Source organism: Apodemus sylvaticus, chromosome 7 (assembly GCF_947179515.1).
Source record: "Apodemus sylvaticus chromosome 7, mApoSyl1.1, whole genome shotgun sequence".
Lineage (NCBI taxonomy): Eukaryota > Metazoa > Chordata > Mammalia > Rodentia > Muridae > Apodemus > Apodemus sylvaticus.
In genome coordinates, this window is record NC_067478.1 from 14212307 (window position 1) to 14231475 (window position 19169).

Below are 19169 nucleotides of genomic sequence, written 5' to 3' on the forward strand. Positions count from 1 at the left end.
CCCCAACTTTTTTGAGACTCTAATTATCCCTTCTCCCTTCCTCCATTAAACCTTTCCATATACCTCTCTTCGCTGTTCTCCTTTGAATTCTTGACCTCTTTTGTTTTCCCTCAAAGCACTTTTGTAAATCCAGGGCATATGGGTTGGAGAGATGGCTCAGCAGTGAAGTCCACTGGCTGTTCTTTCACAGGACATGGTTTCAATTGCTAGCACACAGAGAGCAGCTAACACCTGTCTGTAACTCCAGTTCCAGAGGATATGGTATCCTTCAGACAGACATGCATGCACGCAAAATAGTATTACACATAAAAATATTTTTAAAAAGAGAAGAAAAAGGAAAATACTACTACTACTACTACTACTACTACTATAAGCCAGGCAATGACAGAGCACACCGTTAATCCCAGCACTGGAGTACATTTACAGCTGACCTAAAAAGAAAGACATCCATCCCAGCCAGGTGATGGTGGCAGTGGTGTCCCCCTTTAACCTCAGCACTCAGAGTCAGAAAGAAGCAAACAGATCTGAGTCTGGGGTCAGCCCATCCTACAGAGTGAGTTCCAGGAAAGCCAGGGCTACACAGGGAAACACTGTCTCAAAAATACAAAAAACAAAAGGCAAAGAAAGCAAAAATCATCTCAGCATGATGTTATGCACCTTTAATCCCAGCACTCAGCAGCAGGCAGAGGCAGGTGGATCCCTGTGAGTTCAAGTCCAGCCTTGTCTACATAGTGAGCCTAGGTCACCAGAGCTACCTAGTGAGGTACAACACAGCAGACAGGGATGTATACCACAATGAGAACAGGACTGGGGCAGGGACAGAGAACAGTGTGATGGGTCTCAAGTCCAGGGATGCCAGGGCAGCTGCTGTGTCCTGGCAGAGACAGGCGGTGGATTGTCTTCTTGTGCCTCTGCAGAGAACAGCGCCCTGCCAATGTTGGGTAAGCAATGAATAAGCCTGGGACAGAGTATTTTTCCCACATACCCCATCTCATCTACACTCATTGTTAATGGTCCTCAGGAAGCTACTGCGACCACCATCTTCAGCTCACACTGTGTGGGGAATCTCAGAGCCTCAGAAAATGTTTTTCAGCTCATCTCCCTATTGGTCACCTGATGGTCCCTTTGCCAGATGGTCATTATTACAACATTGGTTTAAATACAAGGAGAGGAAGTGTTTGTTTAGGGGCTAGAGCGATGGCTCTGTGGTTAAGAGTACTGGCTGCTTTCCAGAGGACCTGGGTTTGATTTTCAGCACCCACATGGTGGATCACAACTGCCTGTAACCTCAGAACCAGGAGGTCAAATGCCCTTTTCTAGCTTCTGCAGGCAAGAGGTTTCATGTTTGAGGCCAACATTAACTCTACAGTAAATTTTAGGGCAGCCTGGATCAAAGGATGATATTCACTCTCATTCAGTCACACACACACACACACACACACACACACACACACACAGTCACCTTAAACAATTACACCTTGTTAAAATAATCTGACCTCCATCATGAATGGAAAACATACATTGTTGAGGTCTCTGGGGTAGCAACATCTCATGTCTGTTATAAGGAGCTACAAAAGCTCTACATTTGAACATCTAATCAGTCACTTACAGAAAGAAGCCAGGGCCATCCTCTGCCTCAGCAAACATGCAAACAGAAAGTACAAATCCAGGCATTGTGGCACACATCTTTCATCCCAGCACTTGGGAGGCAGAGGCAGACAGAACTCTAAGTTTGAGACATGGGGTATAAATATCATGATCCAGGCTAGGCAGTCAGGGCTAGAGAGTGAGACCCTGTCTCAAAGTCAAATAAAGGAAAGAAAAATAAAAAGAAAGAAAGAAAATGAAAGAAAGAAAGAAGAAAGACCGAAATAAAGGAAGAAAGGAAGAAAGAGAGAGAAGGAAAGAAAGTAGAAAACTGAGGAAGTGTAGCCCAGGGAGGCCTCTGGCTCTTTCAGGGCCTGCACTGTGTCTGTCATCCTCTCCTCAGGCTGCTTTGGTTTTGCTGATCGCTTTACATTCCAACCTCCAACTCTGTGGTAGCGATGTTAAACCTCCAACTCTGTGGTAGTGATGCCAATGGTGGGATCTGCAGTCCTCAAAATATTTTCAGTCTGAATCAGTAGAGAGCATAGTTTAAAAAGTGTGTCTCTATGTGTATATAGAAGCACATCCATTTTGTATGCGTGTGTTTACGTATGTATACATGCACACGTCCATGGTGTATGTCTTTGTGCACTCTACATAGTGCTGGGTTCCTTGAGTTATTGTCTTAAAGTACAAAGAAGCACAGTTACGAAGTGTTCCGAACATAAGCTGTACCCTGTGGATTCTGAGGAGAAGGTAATTTTAGAATAAAAAATACAATTCGATTTCTAGTTAGTAATATAATCAGCATGAATAAATGCAACATGACCCGATTACTCTTTTCTGAAACACTGTCTCATTCTTTAGCCTAGGCTGGCACAGAATTTATGTACAGTACATGTAAAAGTGCCTACCTGCATGAGTGCATATGCGTGTGTATGGGCAGCGATCAGCAGCAAACATCAGGTGTCTTCTCTGACCAGCCATTTCTCTAGAAATCTAAGTACTCAACCAAATACTCTTAGAGGCTGTGGGGGCATGGAGAGGTGTTGATCTAATTCACTTCTCAAGGTAGACATAAACATGGAAACCAGATTCCCTACACCAGTAATTTGGAACAACCTAATGGGCTTCACCTAAACAATTAGTATGTAACTCGGTATTTTCTAGAAAGTTCTGACAAGTACATCATCAATCGGGGTTGCCCCAGATCATGGACTTTTGGTCTCCATAGTGCCAGGAAGGGGTTGATGAGCTCATCTATGCAATGAAAGACACTGTGGAGTGAGTTTAGGTGTGAGCACTCTCAGCTGAGTGTATCTGTCTCCAGTGAGTGGGGGCAGGGGCAGGCTGAGAGTCTACACACCTGCAGCTTGCTCCAATCAAAGCCTGATGAGCTGTGGGTGGCCATCCTGCTGACCCTTTGGCCAAGCCTTTAAAATGTGAGCAAGCTGGGGAGGAGAAAGAAGGGTCAGTGTGGACGTAGGCCACAGAAGATGGATATCCATTTGCCTCCTGAGCAAATGGTGGAAATCCTCTCCTATCTGGATGCCTTCAGTTTGCTACAGGTTGCCCAAGTGAACAAGGTAAAAGCTCCTGGGCTGAGTCCTCCATGGGGTGCATCCTACATAAGGCCGCTTTGACCTTTCCTGCTCAACATGGAGTCTCAGCTACCCCAGCATCACCCTCACACAGCCTGCCTGGCTGCCTGCGTACCTACCTTCCTTCTTTCTTTCCTTCTTTCCTTCTTTCCTTCTTTCCGTCTTTCCGTCTTTCTGTCTTTCCGTCTTTTCTTCTTTCCTTCTTTCCTTCTTTCCTTCTTTCCTTCTTTCCTTCTTCTTTCCTTCTTTCCTTCTTTCCTTCTTTCCTTCTTTCCTTCTTTCCTTCTTTCCTTCCTTCCTTCCTTCCTTCCTTCCTTCCTTCCTTCCTTCCTTCTTTCCTTCTTTCCTTCCTTCCTTCCTTCTTTCCTTCCTTCTTTCCTTCTTTCCTTCTTTCCTTCCTTCCTTCCTTCCTTCCTTCCTTCCTTCCTTCCTTCCTTCCTTCCTTCCCTCCCTCCTTAAACTTACCTTATTCAGACCTGTCTACTCAGCTCAGCTGCTTCTCTTGACCAACAGGCGCACCAGCCTACAGAATAGCAAACGGATATATCTAAGGCTGGTGGGTTAGCTTTATCCATTCTGAAGACCTCAAATCTGGTTCAATGAGGCAGGAGCGGTGACTCACATCTGCAATTGAAGCACTTGGGAGGTGGCAGCAAGATGATCAGGAGTGTGGGTCAGACTCAATCACATGAACTTAAACCCAGCCCAGGCTACTAGACACCCTATCTCAGAACAGTAACAGTGATAACAAAATTCTGCTAAACGAGAAGAACCAGCTGCCCTGTGGAGATGTGCTGCTGACATGAATCCTTGAGATTCCTGTCAGACTTTTGGAGGCTGAACCTCCTTCCTCTGAGCCCTCAGAAGGTGACTTGTGTTTGCTGGGGTAGGTCTCTCCAGTCTGGGTGCTCCTGGAGATCTATGATTGTGTTTGATTAACCTGTGTAAGCCCAGCAAAGAACAAATTGAGAGCAGGAGAGGGAGGTGGTTGTTGGTTTAAGGATTCTTTTCTCTCCCATAGAGCTGGAATGCAGTTGCAAGCTGTGATGTCCTGTGGAGGTAAGGAGAGGGGCAGGGTGTGGTGGGAAGAGGGGACAACAAGAGGGGACAACAGGAAGGGAAGAAGAGGCCTCCTGATTGTGTACCTGGACCTCCACTGTGCAAGGATGGTTAGTGAATAAAAGTTTCACACACTGTAACTGTGGCTCTAAGGTGGGTGACTGGGTACGGCCTGATGGGATTGCAACTGTGCATTGCAGGAAGTTCTGTCGGAAGAGATGGCTCTTCTGTGACAAGGTCAACCTACAGCTCCTGGGCACAGAGACATGGAAGCAGTTCTTCACTTCTCGAACATGGCAAGAACATGCCAAGTCCCGGGCAAGGCCAGAATATTTTATTTACAGAGAAATTCCTTCAGAGTTTGGTATGGGCTTGGGTACCCCAGAAGAGATGCCCACTTTTTCCCCCATTCTTTGCAGTCCTACACTCTCATTTAATAACAGGCAGGGCATTGTAGCTTAACCATATGCGGCTGCTGTGCTAGCCTAGCCATGGAACCAATCTGTGATCTGCTGAGTTGTTGCTCCACATTGTAAAACCTGCCCTATCCCTCCCTTTCCCTGAAGGTTCAAACCCTTCCCATTGTGCAGAGAGAATTTAGTGGGAAAATTACTAAATTGACTTTAGTATTTATCTTTTTCAACAATCTACTTCTGAACAGTTTTCTGATGGAGAGATACTTTTAAATTTTTTATATTTATTATTTTTAGTATGTATATGTGATTTGTGTACATGGCGTATACACAGTTGTGTTATGTGATGTGTATACATGATGTACTGTGTATGTGTGTGTGTGTGTGTGTGTGTGTGTGTGTGTGTGAAGACAACTTTGTGGAATCTGTTATCTTTTCTGTTTGTTTTGAGATAAGGCCTTACTATATAGCCATGGTCAGCCTGGAACTTGCTCTGTAGACTAGGCTGGCCTCAAACTCAGGAGCTCCTGCTTGTCTTCTCTGGGACTGCGCTATCTTTCCACCTTTTTTTCCTTTCCTTTCCTTTCCTTTCCTTTCCTTTCCTTTCCTTTCCTTTTCCTTTTCCTTTTCCTTTTCCTTTTCCTTTTCCTTTTCCTTTCTTTTCTTTTCTGTTCTTTCTTTTTTGTTCTCTCTCTGTCTCTCTCTGTCTCTCTGTCTCTGTCTCTGTCTCTCTCTCTCTCATTCTTTTTTTCTCTTTGTTTTTTTGATACAGGGCTCTTCTGTGTAACCCCGGTTTTCCTGGAACTCACCCTGTAGACCAGATGGGACTCCAACTCAGAAATTCACCTGCCTCTGCCTCCCAATTGCTTGAGATCAAAGGCATGCACAACACTTCCTTAGCTCTTTCTTTTCTTTCTTAAGACAGATCTCATGCACCACATGCTGACCTCAAACCCTTCATGTAACAAACTCAATGACCTGAACACTGGCTCCTTCTGCCTCCACATGAGTACTGGGTCACAGTCTATAGGCCTCTAGGAACAGAACTGAGCACCCTGCCCACTGAGTTACAGCCCCAGCCCCCAGCCCCCATTTTGAATTTATAGAAACAGATTAAAGAGGAAATGTCTCTGAACAAATGACCAGCCTGCAGCTTGCTTGGCTGCCTCTCACTTCATCCTTTCCACAGCTTTTATTCAAGCCTTCAACATGGCAGAGGGAAAGGAAACATAGCTCCTTCGGTTTGAGTGCCCCGTCAACTGTCTGGAGTCTAAACATTGTTGTGGTTTCCTTGCAGGATTTTGGGCATATGCATGTTATATCTCAGGGTGTGGCTTAACAAGAAAAGGACAAGGCAAGTCGGCTGTCTGTATTGTGACTTCCATGACCAAGATTTCCACTTGGGATATTCATAAGGTGAGTTTGGCCAATGAGTAGCAAAAGTTACCTGGATGCCCTAAGAGATGGATTGGGGGGGCAGTAGTACCATTTTATTTTTTATATCTATAGGAATTCTGTTTTCATGAATGTTTGTGTGAAGGTGTCAGGTACCCTGGAATTGGAATTAGAGACAGTTGTGAGCTGCCATGTGGGTGCTTGGAGTTGAACCCAGGTCCTTAGGTTAAGAACAACTGGTGGTCTTAACTGCTGAGCCATCTCTCCAGCCCAATGTTTCTGTCTTTCTGTCTTTCTTTCTGTTTCTCTCTCCCTCCCTCCTTTTCTCCCTCCCTCTTCCTCTTCCTCTTTCTTTCTTTCTTTCTTTCTTTCTTTCTTTCTTTCTTTCTTTCTTTCTTTCTTTCTTTCTTTCTTTCTTTCTTCCTTCCTTCCTTCCTTCCTTCCTTCCTTCCTTCCTTCCTTCCTTCCTTCCTTCCTTCCTTCCTTCCTTCCTTCCTTCTTTCTTTCTTTCTTTCTTTCTTTCTTTCTTTCTTTCTTTCTTTCTTTCTTTCTTTCTTTCTTTCTTTCTTTCTTTCTTCTTTCTTCCTTCCTTCCTTTCTTTCTGTTTTTTTGAGATAGTCTTGTAATCCGAACGGGCCTATAACTTGATTGTTGTAGACTAGACTGGCCTCAACCTGCGAGTGACTTTCCTGCCTCTGCCTTTCTGGGCTGGGATTCTAGGAATGTGCTACCAACTGAGGGATGCTTAGATCGTTCATATTCTTTGCATGTAAGGAAGAAGGTGTTCCAGTCTGGACGGGGCTTCCAAATCAAGCTGGTGGGTGAAAGCAGTTGGAATTATCAGTGCTCAGACATGATGATGCTCTTGTTCCCCAGGGCGTTTTGACCTGGGTAAGCTCAGGACATCCCGCTGTTATCCAGCATTTGACTACCCTCCCTGAGATGCACATTGCGGTGACTGTAGATACAGAATCAACTATCAAACTGTGGGACTGTCAGAACAGGGATGCTCTGGCGACAAACAACCTGTTCTCTCCATGCCAATCACTGGAAGCTGTTGATACCCAGGATGGCGCAATTGTCTTGGTAAGTGACCCCCGAATCTGGAGTAGTCACACAGAACAAAACACTTGCCAGTTTGAGGTCTCATTAATATCAAATCTCAATTTGCCTTCTTGAAGTCTCTGCAAACCCTGAGAGTCAATCACAGTAAACCACAAAGATGGCCATCCCTTAGCCTTTGACCTATTTCATGTGCATTTCCTTAAGCCATTCTCTTAAAAATATGATTTCAAAATTCCTTTCTGGGATCTGGGGATAGATGGCTCAGTGGGTAGCAGTCTTTGCTGTGCAAGCATGAATGCTCAAGTTCAAATTCCTGACACTCACATAAAAAGTGTGATATGGCTAAATGTGCCTGTAACCCCAGTACTGGTGGGGATGGAAACACAAGGGTTACTGGGACTAGACTGCTGCTAGCCAAGCAGCCTAGCTCTATGTTCAATAAGAGACTCTGTCAGGAAATGAGAGAAGAGTGATCTAACAGGATACCTGGCATCCTTCCCTGGTTTCCATGTATGTACATGTGCATACATAAAAATACATATACCAGCACACACACCCAATTTTTTTAAAGTGATTTTACAGCTTCTTCTCTTTACATGTTTATTATTGCTGAATCCATGAAATCGGGTAGGGACAATAGAGAAAAATGTGAATTTTATCAGGTATTGAGAGAAAAGGATAATGATTATATCCCAGTGAGTCCTGCAGAAGAGTGTTTTATGGCTTGGAATATCTTTACACATACCATACCTCATGTGTTTGAGACAGAGTCGCATGATGTAGTCCTGCCTGGCCTAGATCTCACTGTGTAGACTGGGGTTGTAACTCACAGAGATCAGACTGTGCTGCCCATAGAGTGTTGGGATTAAAGATAATCATGCCCTACAAATGTTTCTTTAAAAACCTCCTGCAGGGCATGCTGGTGCATGGCACAGACAGGTGAATCTCTTGAGTTTGATGTCAGCCTGCTGTAAGAGTGAGTTCTAATACAGCCAGGGCTACAGAAATTCTGTCAGAAAAACCAAAAAGCCAAAAAATTATTTTGAGTGTGAATATTTTGCCTGCATGTGTGTCTATGTATTTTGAGCATGCTTGGGTGCTGGAAAAAGTCATTGGAGCCCCTGGAACATTCTGTCTTTGTCTCTCTCTCTCTCTCTCTCTCTCTCTCTCTCTCTCTCTCTTTCTCTCTCTCTCCCTCTCTCTCTCTCCCTCTCCCTCACTGAGTCATTCTCCCCAAGTCTAGAGAGTCTTATTCCATGGGATCAGCCCAGACACTCTGTGAGGCAGGCTGGTCAGAGCTTTGGATCTCATCACTGGACTTGAAGACTCAGTGGTGTATCTCAGAGCAGGTAGCACTGTTTCCTCCATGCTTAACCTTTTCCTGCTGACCAGGTGCCGGTGCTCTGATTTCAGGCAGGAGATACCTCGGGTAACCTCTCTGTCTTTAGGATTCCCGACTTACACCTCATTTCCAGAGTCAATGTATTCCCATACGGTATTGATGAAATCTACTGCTCTCCTCAGAAGAAATGGGTCTTTCTGAGGAAGAAATATTCACCTATCTTGCCAAAGGTAGGTCTGTTTTAGCAACTCCAGGGTGAAGGTGGGAGACAGTGGGAAGGTCCAGCCCTCAGAGAGGTCCAGGGAGACCCCTCCCCCTCTCCTAAGCCCTATCATAAGGAAAGCCATTTCTACAGTCAGGGAAGAATAATGTCTTGGAAGCAGTCAGGTGACCAGTCACAATGGCAGATGTCTAGTAGTGAAGTGAACTGTTCTTGAATTGTGCACAGCCAAAGGATGACGGCAGGTGAAATAACAGTCCTCAGGAATCTTTGCTGGCTCTGAACTCAAAGCAATTTTCTATCACTGGCAGACATGACCACCAGAGGTGACATATTTCAGAGAAGTGCTGCCACACCCAGGACTCTATATAGTGCCTTCTCCCTTCACTGCCAGCTCTCTGGTGCTTGGTTCTTAGGTACCATGAGAGAGATGGTCCACTCAGAGGCCAAGTACTCCTCAGGGCCCAAACATATTTATTTAGTTTTATACATCGATATACCTTCAAAACAGCCTAGATTACAGTATGACAGTCTCAATGCCTCATTTACAGACAATGTTCAGAACAGCCCTGGACTAGTCCTCTACTTAACCAAGGTCTGTGTGTTGCATCCATTGTGGTAGGATGATGGTGGTGACCTAAGACCTGGGTCAGGGATTCCATACTGTCCCTGAATGTGATGAGATGGTCAGGAAGACTGTGAGTTATTCTGATCTTGAGTGGGAGCAATGGCTGCTCCTCCCTGTCCTTGGGTGGGGAACAGATGGGGCCAGTCCTGGGTTTCTTTATAAAGCTCCTTGTCAGGAGTGCGCATGTGCAAGACTGCAGAGATCTACTCTTCATTGATTCCACTGGGCAATCCTCTCTGCAGGTGTTCTACATGAGCAGTTTACTGAGGACATCTGAATTTCCTGCCCCTGTGTGTACCATCCTCCAGTTTTCTTTATGCCAAAGAGCCTTCTGGACCCCAAGAAGGGAGGACAGGATAACCCTGATGTCCAGAATTGGCCCCCAAAAATTCACAAAGTTTATCACATTTGATATGGAGCTGGAAAACACTGGGACAAAAACAACTGTTAAAGGTAAACCTTAGAAAACTCTCAAGGCAGACAAGATGGCTCATGCCCAAAATCAGGAGACTGAGTCAGGAGAGCTTCATAGAGGGTGCTGACTCACAAACAAAAACGATGAGGCTGACAAGATGGTGTAGCATGTATACATGTTACATACATACATGAAGACATGTACACAATTCAAAACACACACACACACACACACACACACACACACACACACGCACACTTATAATGTTAAAAAATAAAAACAAAAGACTATCCCTGGTAGTGCACACCTTTAATGCCAGCATTCAGGAGCAGAGACACATATATCTATCTTTCTGTGTTCCAGGCCAGCCTGATCTATGAAGTGGGTACCAGGTTGGCCAGGGATGCACAGTGAGACATTGTCTCAATAACAGAAAAGCTCAAATGAGAAGCAATAACAAACTATATTATGGGGTGGCAAAATACCTTAGGGCCCTGGTTCTCCACCTATGGGTCGTGACCCCCATGGCAAACTATTGTCTTCAAAAATACTTTAATCACAATTGATAACAGTAGCAAACTTACATTATGACCTAGCAAAGAAGGTAACTTTAGGACCAGGGTGACTCCCCAAGGCCACATGAAAACTGTGTTAAAGTTCAGTAGGCAGCATTAGGAAGGTGGAGAGGAGAGAGAGACACTTAACTACCAACCCTGGCAACCTAGTTCAATTCCTGGGGAACCACATGATGGAGGAGTGATCCAAATCCCTCAAGTTGTCCCCTGACCCTCCCATTTGTGCTGTGGCATGAATACCTACATAAACATAATGCTGTGAAAGCAATTTTTCAAAGAAATCCTGATTTCTCCTCTGTCTCTTGAAAGTGCTGATAGTAAGCTGTAAATACTTGTCATTGTTTTTCAGTTTTAGTCTCTGAAGACAGGGTTTCTCTGTGTAGCCATGGCTAACCTGGATCTTGCTCTGTAGACCAGGCTGGCCTTGACCTTGGAGATCCCTGGCCTGTGGAGGGATTGTGGATCTCCACACGATGCTGCTGCACATGATGTTTCTGTAAAGGGAGCAGGAGGCTCCTTGGCCAGATGTGAACTCAGGCCTGTTTGATGGTCCCTGCACTAGCGAACTATGGTTCTCTTGGGCAGACATGTTTCCATTTCTGTCTTGTACTAGATACTGGGCTCTACTGTCCTTTCTCAGTACAGTCATCTTTCCAATGTTTGAGCTATTGACTGTCCACACCATTCCTGTGTCATAGCCTGCCTTCCTGTGGCCAAGGACATGGGCTTGTCAGACCAGTGGACTGTGTTTGTTTTGTCTACGAGATTAACATGCTATGGAAGTAGGGATTTGCTTTGCACTGAGCATTAAGGATTTTGCTCTTGCTTCAACGATTGAAAAAAATTGCCTCTGCATTTTGTATTTGTTTGGAACAGGACATTTGTTTTCAACCTTCTCATTGCCAGAATATAAGGAGAACCCCAAATGTATGGGAGTCAGTGATAAGGATGTGATTGTTTGTTCAACTCTGTCCACTCTCCTGCTCTTCAGCATGAATGGTCTTCGTCTGCAGGCATTTCAGTACTACTCAGAAGAGATCTTGAGCCTGTGGGTGGTATGTTTAGAATGTTTGCTCTGTAGTGGGTTTTTTAAAAAATAAAATAGATTTACATATTTTGAAACTGCATACTGTTGGTGTGTGCGCATGTGCACTTGTACTTAGGAGAGCACTTGCAGAGGCCAGAGGCCGACTTCCTGGCATTAGTCTCTCTCTTTCCACCACCTTCACATGGGCTCAGAGCACCAGGCTCGCTCAGCAGGTGCCTCTACCTGATGAGCCATCTCCTAGGTCCTCTCCCTGTCTTTTGATCTGACATTGACTTCAGCCTGCTCACAGTTGGGCGTTCTTTGTAGGACCCCATTCATGTCATTGTCACCTTTTATGATGGCTCTTTGGATGTGTACGCGTGGGAGGAGAGAACCCAGCGGCTCAGGAGGTGTTATCGGCTGCAAAACAGGAGATGTCTGCCACCACAAAGGTGAGCTCTGCTTCTTGACTTCAACTGCACATTAATTTTCAAACATTTATGGTCTGGAGAGATGGCCATCAGTTAAGAGCACTGGCTGCTCTTCCAGAGGACTTGGCTTCAATCCCCAGCATCCACATGGTGACTCACAACTGTCTGTGACACCAGTTCCAGGGGATCTGACTGACTCCTTCACACCAATGCATTTAAAGGAAAGTTAAACATATTAAAAAGTTCTTTGTAAAACGGCATTTCTAAAAGAGAAATGAACTTTCTATAAAAAGACATGACCAAATTTATGATCTCTAGCATCACACAGAACAGACATGGTGCTGTGTATGTGTAATATTTAAGAAGTAGAAACAGGAGGACCCAGAAGTTCAAGGTCACCTCTGCTGTTTAGGAAGTTTGGCAGCCAATTGGCTTCATTGCAAAAGCATCACAAACAAATTAGGAACTGGCCAAGCATAGCACAGGCCTTAATTCCAGTATTCGGGAGGCAGAGTCAAGTGGCTATCTTGTCAGTTCTAGGCCAGCCTGGTCTACATAGTGAGTCCCAGCACAGCCACGGCTATAGAGAGATTATGTATTAGGAATGAAGGGAGGGAGGGAAAAGAAAGAATTGCTACTTCTTGGGACCTCAGCACACACAGTCATGTCGACAGTCTCAGTCCCACAGGAGAAGTGTGGGAATTGTGTCCTCATAGCTTGTCTTTAGTGTCAGGATTGGTTCTCGAGTGTGGCCCCCATTTGGTTGCTTCATCAGTGAGCTGTCATTATCTCCACTTGGCTAATTTTCCTTGGAGTTTTACTTGCCTTCATCCCAGTTATTTTCAGTGATCATGGTGTGGTGGCACAGGCCCCAATCCCTGCACCCAGGCTGCTGAAGCTCATGTTGCTTGACATTTAGCAAAACAGCCTGACCCTGTTTCCATAAAAAAGAAATCAAAAGCAAAAAGTTGGGTTCCCCCGTCTTACAGGCTTTTCTGTGTAGCCTCATCAGTCTTGGGCACAAGCTCACCTTGAACTCCACCTAGAGATCCACCTGTCTCTGCCTCCCGAGTGCTGGGAGTAAAGGTGTTCATCTAGAGTCCCTTTTCAACAAGAGTCAACAGTACACTACAATTTACCTATATAATTTATATTACATGTGTGACTTACCGATATTTCCCCCTGTGTACATAGAGGCACACGGGTATAATTCCAATATGCAGGAAACTAAGGCAGAAGAATTACCTCAAGTTTGAGGCTAGCCTATGCCACATTCAAATTCAATGCTAATGTGGGCTGTACAATGAAACCTTATTTCAATTTTTCCCCTCACTCTATGAAATTTCTATTCATTCTTTTGATATTTTTTTTGTTGTTTGTTTGGTTTTGGTGTCTTGTTTGTTTCTTCCACTGTGCTGTGGAGAGACTTTGTAGTTTGATTGTGTTACATTTCTCCCTTGTTGCTTAGGTTGCTGGTACTTGGGAGTCTCCAGCCAAGAACTCCTGCCTAGACGAGAGTCATGGAGCTTTTCCTACAGATTCTCTTAGTCATTTTTCCCATCTCAGATCTAGTCTTTCCTTCTATGTGCTATGAATTGATTATTGAATTATTCAGTAGTGGGAGGTAATAGAATGTGGTGACTTTTGAATCTTCCTGACATCATTTATAGGAGATCCTATTCCATGTCCTTAAAAAAAAATGAAGAAACAATAATAGTGCAGGTCATCTCCTAGGCTCTGATGCATCTGTTTGATGGAATTATTCATACTGCTTAGATCACAGCAGCTTGCTGTGATGTATTTTAAAATCTGATCTTGTGATAGGTTCATTTTTCTTGTTTTGCACAAGAAAGCCTTGGCTATGTAAAGTCTCTGTGTGTGAGTGTGTGTTTGTGTGTGTTTGAGCACGTGTGTGTATGCAGTTGTTTTGAGACATCTTGTGTACCTCCAGACTGGCCTCAAACTTGCTACATAGTTAAGGATAGCCTAAAACTTTATGTATCCCAGGCTTGCCTTGAACTCCAGAACCTTCCCCCCTCTCCCTCAGTCTTGGCTGTTCTCATAGGTATTAGTTTCTTCTCCTTCAGGATTTGGAAATGGCTCTAGCGTGTCCTCCTGGTCTCTATGATGTGCTGAAAGATCTACTGCCATTGGGGTCTGTCACTCTATAGATGATCAGGTGTAATGTCCCTCTGAATTCAAGGTTTTGTTTTATTTTTTGTTTTGTTTTTTGTTTTTTGGTTTTTTTTGAGACAGGTTTTCTCTTTGTGGCCCTGACTGTCCTGGAATTCACTCTGAAGACCTCGAACTCAGAAATCTACCTGCCTCTGCCTCCCAAGTGCTGGGATTAAAGGCATGTGCCACCACTGCCCTGGTGATTTCAAGTTTTTTGTTTAATTTTTATAAACTTGTTCTCGGTGACTCTAGTTTAATGTGTTGGAGTTTAATATATTTGTCCTTGATCTGCTTTTGACTCTATAGACTATCTGGTAGACTTACCAATTTGGGGAAGGTATTTTGATTTTCCTGTGCTGGGGGAGTAAATCCAGGGTCTTGCACACGTAAAGGATAAACTCTCATAATGAACTTTACCCCAAAATTTCAGGGAGTTTTGATGTGTTATCTACATGCCAGGTGGAGGGAGATAGAGGGGCCATTTTCACCACCTCAGTGCAAAGGAGAATATGGGTGTGGTCGACAGGTTTTGGCTAGGGTCTGCACAGCCACAGGCAGAGGGCTGTGTACTTGCCCAGGGCAGGCCTGACACTTATGAGGCCCTGAATGATCTAATAGAGGTTTTGTTCAGTAGTAAGGAACAGAATGATTGACATGTGCCCCACCATCTCCACGCCCCCTGGTGGGGAGGGGATGCATTGCTGTATGCACTCTGAGTAGACCAAGTTTGGCTAAGGGTACACAACTCAATTAAAAAAAAAATTAAATTTATACATTAACATCTTTGTTTTTTTTGGGGGGGGGGACAAGGTCTCACTATCTAGCCTAAACTAACCTCAAACTGCTTCAAACTCTGTCAATTCTCTGGCCTCAGCCTCCTGAGTTGAAGTGATTTATAGGTATGTGGCATCACAGTGGCTGCTCTCTCTGTTCTGTAATGTACTGACCAACAGAGAACTGAGAAATGTGGCAGACGTCTACTGCAGAAGGCTGGGATTGGAACTCATGCTATGAATGACAGTCTTCCTTTGCCAATGTGCACAGTTACTCAGAATTAACCTGAGATGGCTCAGCAGTTTAGGCAACTGCCACCAAGTCTGACAAGTTCAGTCTCTGGAACCTGCTTGGTGAAAGGAGAGAACTAGGTCCCACAAGTTATTATCTACCCACTCCATGCATAGGAGCATATGCATGCACTCAGGACACACACACAGGCACATACAGCCACACACACCCATGAATGCAGTCACACATAATCACACAGGCATGCACACATAGGCACAGACACACACACACCAGCACTTCCCCCACAAGTGCACATATACACATACACACGTGACTAATAAGTATTTTTATTTATCTCATGTATAGGTGTACACTGTCTCTGTTTTCAGACACACGAGCAGCAGAAGAGGGCATCGAATCCCATGACAGATAGTTGTGAGCCAATGTGTGGTTGCTGGGAATTGAACTCAGGACCTCTAGCAGAGCAGTCAGTGTTCTAAACCACAGTGCTATCTCTACAGCCTCCAACAACTAAATATTTAAAGGTTTAATCTGATACAGGATGGTGATGAAAAGACAGTCATTTCTTCATCACTTGATAAACCTCACTCCCATTTGAGTACTGACATCTTTGTTTTTTTGTTTTCCTTTGGCAGCTCCATTGAGAAAACAGCATGTGACAATGTGAGCATAATTCAAGTGATAACAAATAGTTCTGTCCACAGTTTGATAATGGCACATTCCTTGAATTCTGATTTTGAAAACTGAGTGTGTTGTATGTCTTCTTCCTCAATGATAATAAAGGTATATTTCAAGCCTGGGCTGGTGATTTCAGTGTTGCTAAGAACTGAAGAGGCTAAATGTAGCCCTGCACACTTTTAATCCTGACTTTGGGAGGCAGAGGCAGGGGGAAGATCTGAGTTCTGAGGCCAGCCTGGTCTACAGAGCTAGTTCAGACCAATCAGGGGTACTTCATGAGAACCCATCCCTGAAACTAAGTTCGTGGCTAGATATACAACCAATTTGGCTGTGACGTCTGTCATTTCATTGCTATAGGGTTCAGTCTGATGACCAGGCCATGTGGGCAGCTTATCACAGCAGAAGATATGTACCAAAAACAAAAAAACAAAAAAACAACAACAACCTTTTTTGAGCCTATAATTATCCCTCCCCCTTCCTCCATTAAACCTTCCCATATACCTCTCCTCGCTGTTCTCCTTTGAATTCTTGATCTCTTTTGTTTTCCCTCAAAGCACTTTTGTAAATCCAGGGCATATGGGTTGGAGAGATGGCTCAGCAGTGAAGTCCACTGGCTGTTCTTTCACAGGACCTGGTTTCAATTGCTAGCACACAGAGAGCAGCTAACACCTGTCTGTAACTCCAGTTCCAGAGGATATGGTATCCTTCAGACAGACATGCATGCACGCAAAATAGTATTACACATAAAAATATTTTTAAAAAGAGAAGAAAAAGGGAAATACTATTACTACTACTACTACTACTACTACTATAAGCCAGGCAATGACAGAGCACACCGTTAATCCCAGCACTGGAGTACATTTACAGCTGACCTAAAAAGAAAGACATTCATCCCAGCCAGGTGATGGTGGCAGTGGTGTCCCCCTTTAACCTCAGCACTCAGAGTCAGAAAGAAGCAAACAGATCTGAGTCTGGGGTCAGCCCATCCTACAGAGTGAGTTCCAGGACAGCCAGGGCTACACAGGGAAACACTATCTCAAAAACACAAAACAAAACAAAAGGCAAAGAAAGCAAAAATCATCTCAGCATGATGATATGCACCTTTAATCCCAGCACTCAGCAGCAGGCAGAGGCAGGTGGATCCCTGTGAGTTTAAGTCCAGCCTTGTCTACATAGTGAGCCTAGATCACCAGAGCTATAAAGTGAGATACAACACAACAGATAGGGATTTATACCATGATGAGAACAGGACTTGGGGCAGGGACAGAGAACGATGGATGTGATGCTCTCAAGGCCAGGGATGCCAGGGCAGCTGCTGTGTCCTGGCAGAGACGGGGGTTGGATTGTCTTCTTGTGCCTCTGCAGAGAACAGCGCCCTGCCAATGTTGGGTAAGCAATGAATAAGCCTGGGACAGAGTATTTTTCCCACATACCCCATCTCATCTACACTCATTGTTAATGGTCCTCAGGAAGCTACTGCGACCACCATCTTCAGCTCACACTGTGTGGGGAATCTCAGAGCCTCAGAAAATGTTTTTCAGCTCATCTTCCTACTGGTCACCTGATGGTCCCTTTGCCAGATGGCCATTATTACAACATTGGCTTAAATACAAGGAGAGGAAGTGTTTGTTTAGGGGCTAGAGCGATGGCTCTGTGGTTAAGAGTACTGGCCGCTTTTCCAGAGGACCTGGGTTTGATTTTCAGCACTCACATGGTGGCTCACAACTGCCTGTAACCTCAGAACCAGGAGGTCAAATGCCCTTTTCTAGCTTCTGCAGGCAAGAGGTTTCATGTTTGAGGCCAACATTAACTCTACAGTAAATTTTAGGGCAGCCTGGATCAAAGGATGATATTCACTCTCATTCAGTCACACACACACACACACACACACACACACACACACACAGTCACCTTAAACAATTACACCTTGTTAAAATAATCTGACCTCCATCATGAATGGAAAACATACATTGTTGAGGTCTCTGGGGTAGCAACATCTCATGTCTGTTATAAGGAGCTACAAAAGCTCTACATTTGAACATCTAATCAGTCACTTACAGAAAGAAGCCAGGGCCATCCTCTGCCTCAGCAAACATGCAAACAGAAAGTACAAATCCAGGCATTGTGGCACACATCTTTCATCCCAGCACTTGGGAGGCAGAGGCAGACAGAACTCTAAGTTTGAGACATGGAGTATAAATATCATGATCCAGGCTAGGCAGTCAGGGCTAGAGAGTGAGACCCTGTCTCAAAGTCAAATAAAGGAAAGAAAAATAAAAAGAAAGAAAGAAAATGAAAGAAAGAAAGAAGAAAGACCGAAATAAAGGAAGAAAGGAAGAAAGAGAGAGAAGGAAAGAAAGTAGAAAACTGAGGAAGTGTAGCCCAGGGAGGCCTCTGGCTCTTTCAGGGCCTGCACTGTGTCTGTCATCCTCTCCTCAGGCTGCTTTGGTTTTGCTGATCGCTTTACATTCCAACCTCCAACTCTGTGGTAGCGATGTTAAACCTCCAACTCTGTGGTAGTGATGCCAATGGTGGGATCTGCAGTCCTCAAAATATTTTCAGTCTGAATCAGTAGAGAGCATAGTTTAAAAAGTGTGTCTCTATGTGTATATAGAAGCACATCCATTTTGTATGCGTGTGTTTACGTATGTATACATGCACACGTCCATGGTGTATGTCTTTGTGCACTCTACATAGTGCTGGGTTCCTTGAGTTATTGTCTTAAAGTACAAAGAAGCACAGTTACGAAGTGTTCCGAACATAAGCTGTACCCTGTGGATTCTGAGGAGAAGGTAATTTTAGAATAAAAAATACAATTCGATTTCTAGTTAGTAATATAATCAGCATGAATAAATGCAACATGACCCGATTACTCTTTTCTGAAACACTGTCTCATTCTTTAGCCTAGGCTGGCACAGAATTTATGTACAGTACATGTAAAAGTGCCTACCTGCATGAGTGCATATGCGTGTGTATGGGCAGCGATCAGCAGCAAACATCAGGTGTCTTCTCTGACCAGCCATTTCTCTAGAAATCTAAGTACTCAACCAAATACTCTTAGAGGCTGTGGGGGCATGGAGAGGTGTTGATCTAATTCACTTCTCAAGGTAGACATAAACATGGAAACCAGATTCCCTACACCAGTAATTTGGAACAACCTAATGGGCTTCACCTAAACAATTAGTATGTAACTCGGTATTTTCTAGAAAGTTCTGACAAGTACATCATCAATCGGGGTTGCCCCAGATCATGGACTTTTGGTCTCCATAGTGCCAGGAAGGGGTTGATGAGCTCATCTATGCAATGAAAGACACTGTGGAGTGAGTTTAGGTGTGAGCACTCTCAGCTGAGTGTATCTGTCTCCAGTGAGTGGGGGCAGGGGCAGGCTGAGAGTCTACACACCTGCAGCTTGCTCCAATCAAAGCCTGATGAGCTGTGGGTGGCCATCCTGCTGACCCTTTGGCCAAGCCTTTAAAATGTGAGCAAGCTGGGGAGGAGAAAGAAGGGTCAGTGTGGACGTAGGCCACAGAAG

General features: G+C 44.4%; 1 protein-coding gene across 1 annotated transcript; it reads left to right on the forward strand.

Moving 5' to 3' along the window:
• The first annotated feature begins 3083 nt into the window (after positions 1-3083).
• Positions 3084-15706, forward strand: LOC127689513 (F-box/WD repeat-containing protein 15-like). Its single transcript, XM_052189217.1, has 10 exons — positions 3084-3173; positions 4210-4247; positions 4448-4611; positions 5958-6076; positions 6932-7141; positions 8534-8692; positions 9553-9763; positions 11177-11355; positions 11655-11779; positions 15595-15706. The coding sequence occupies exons 1-10, from the start codon at positions 3084-3086 to the stop codon at positions 15704-15706; spliced, it is 1407 nt and encodes a 468-aa protein (XP_052045177.1).
• Positions 15707-19169: the final 3463 nt, after the last annotated feature.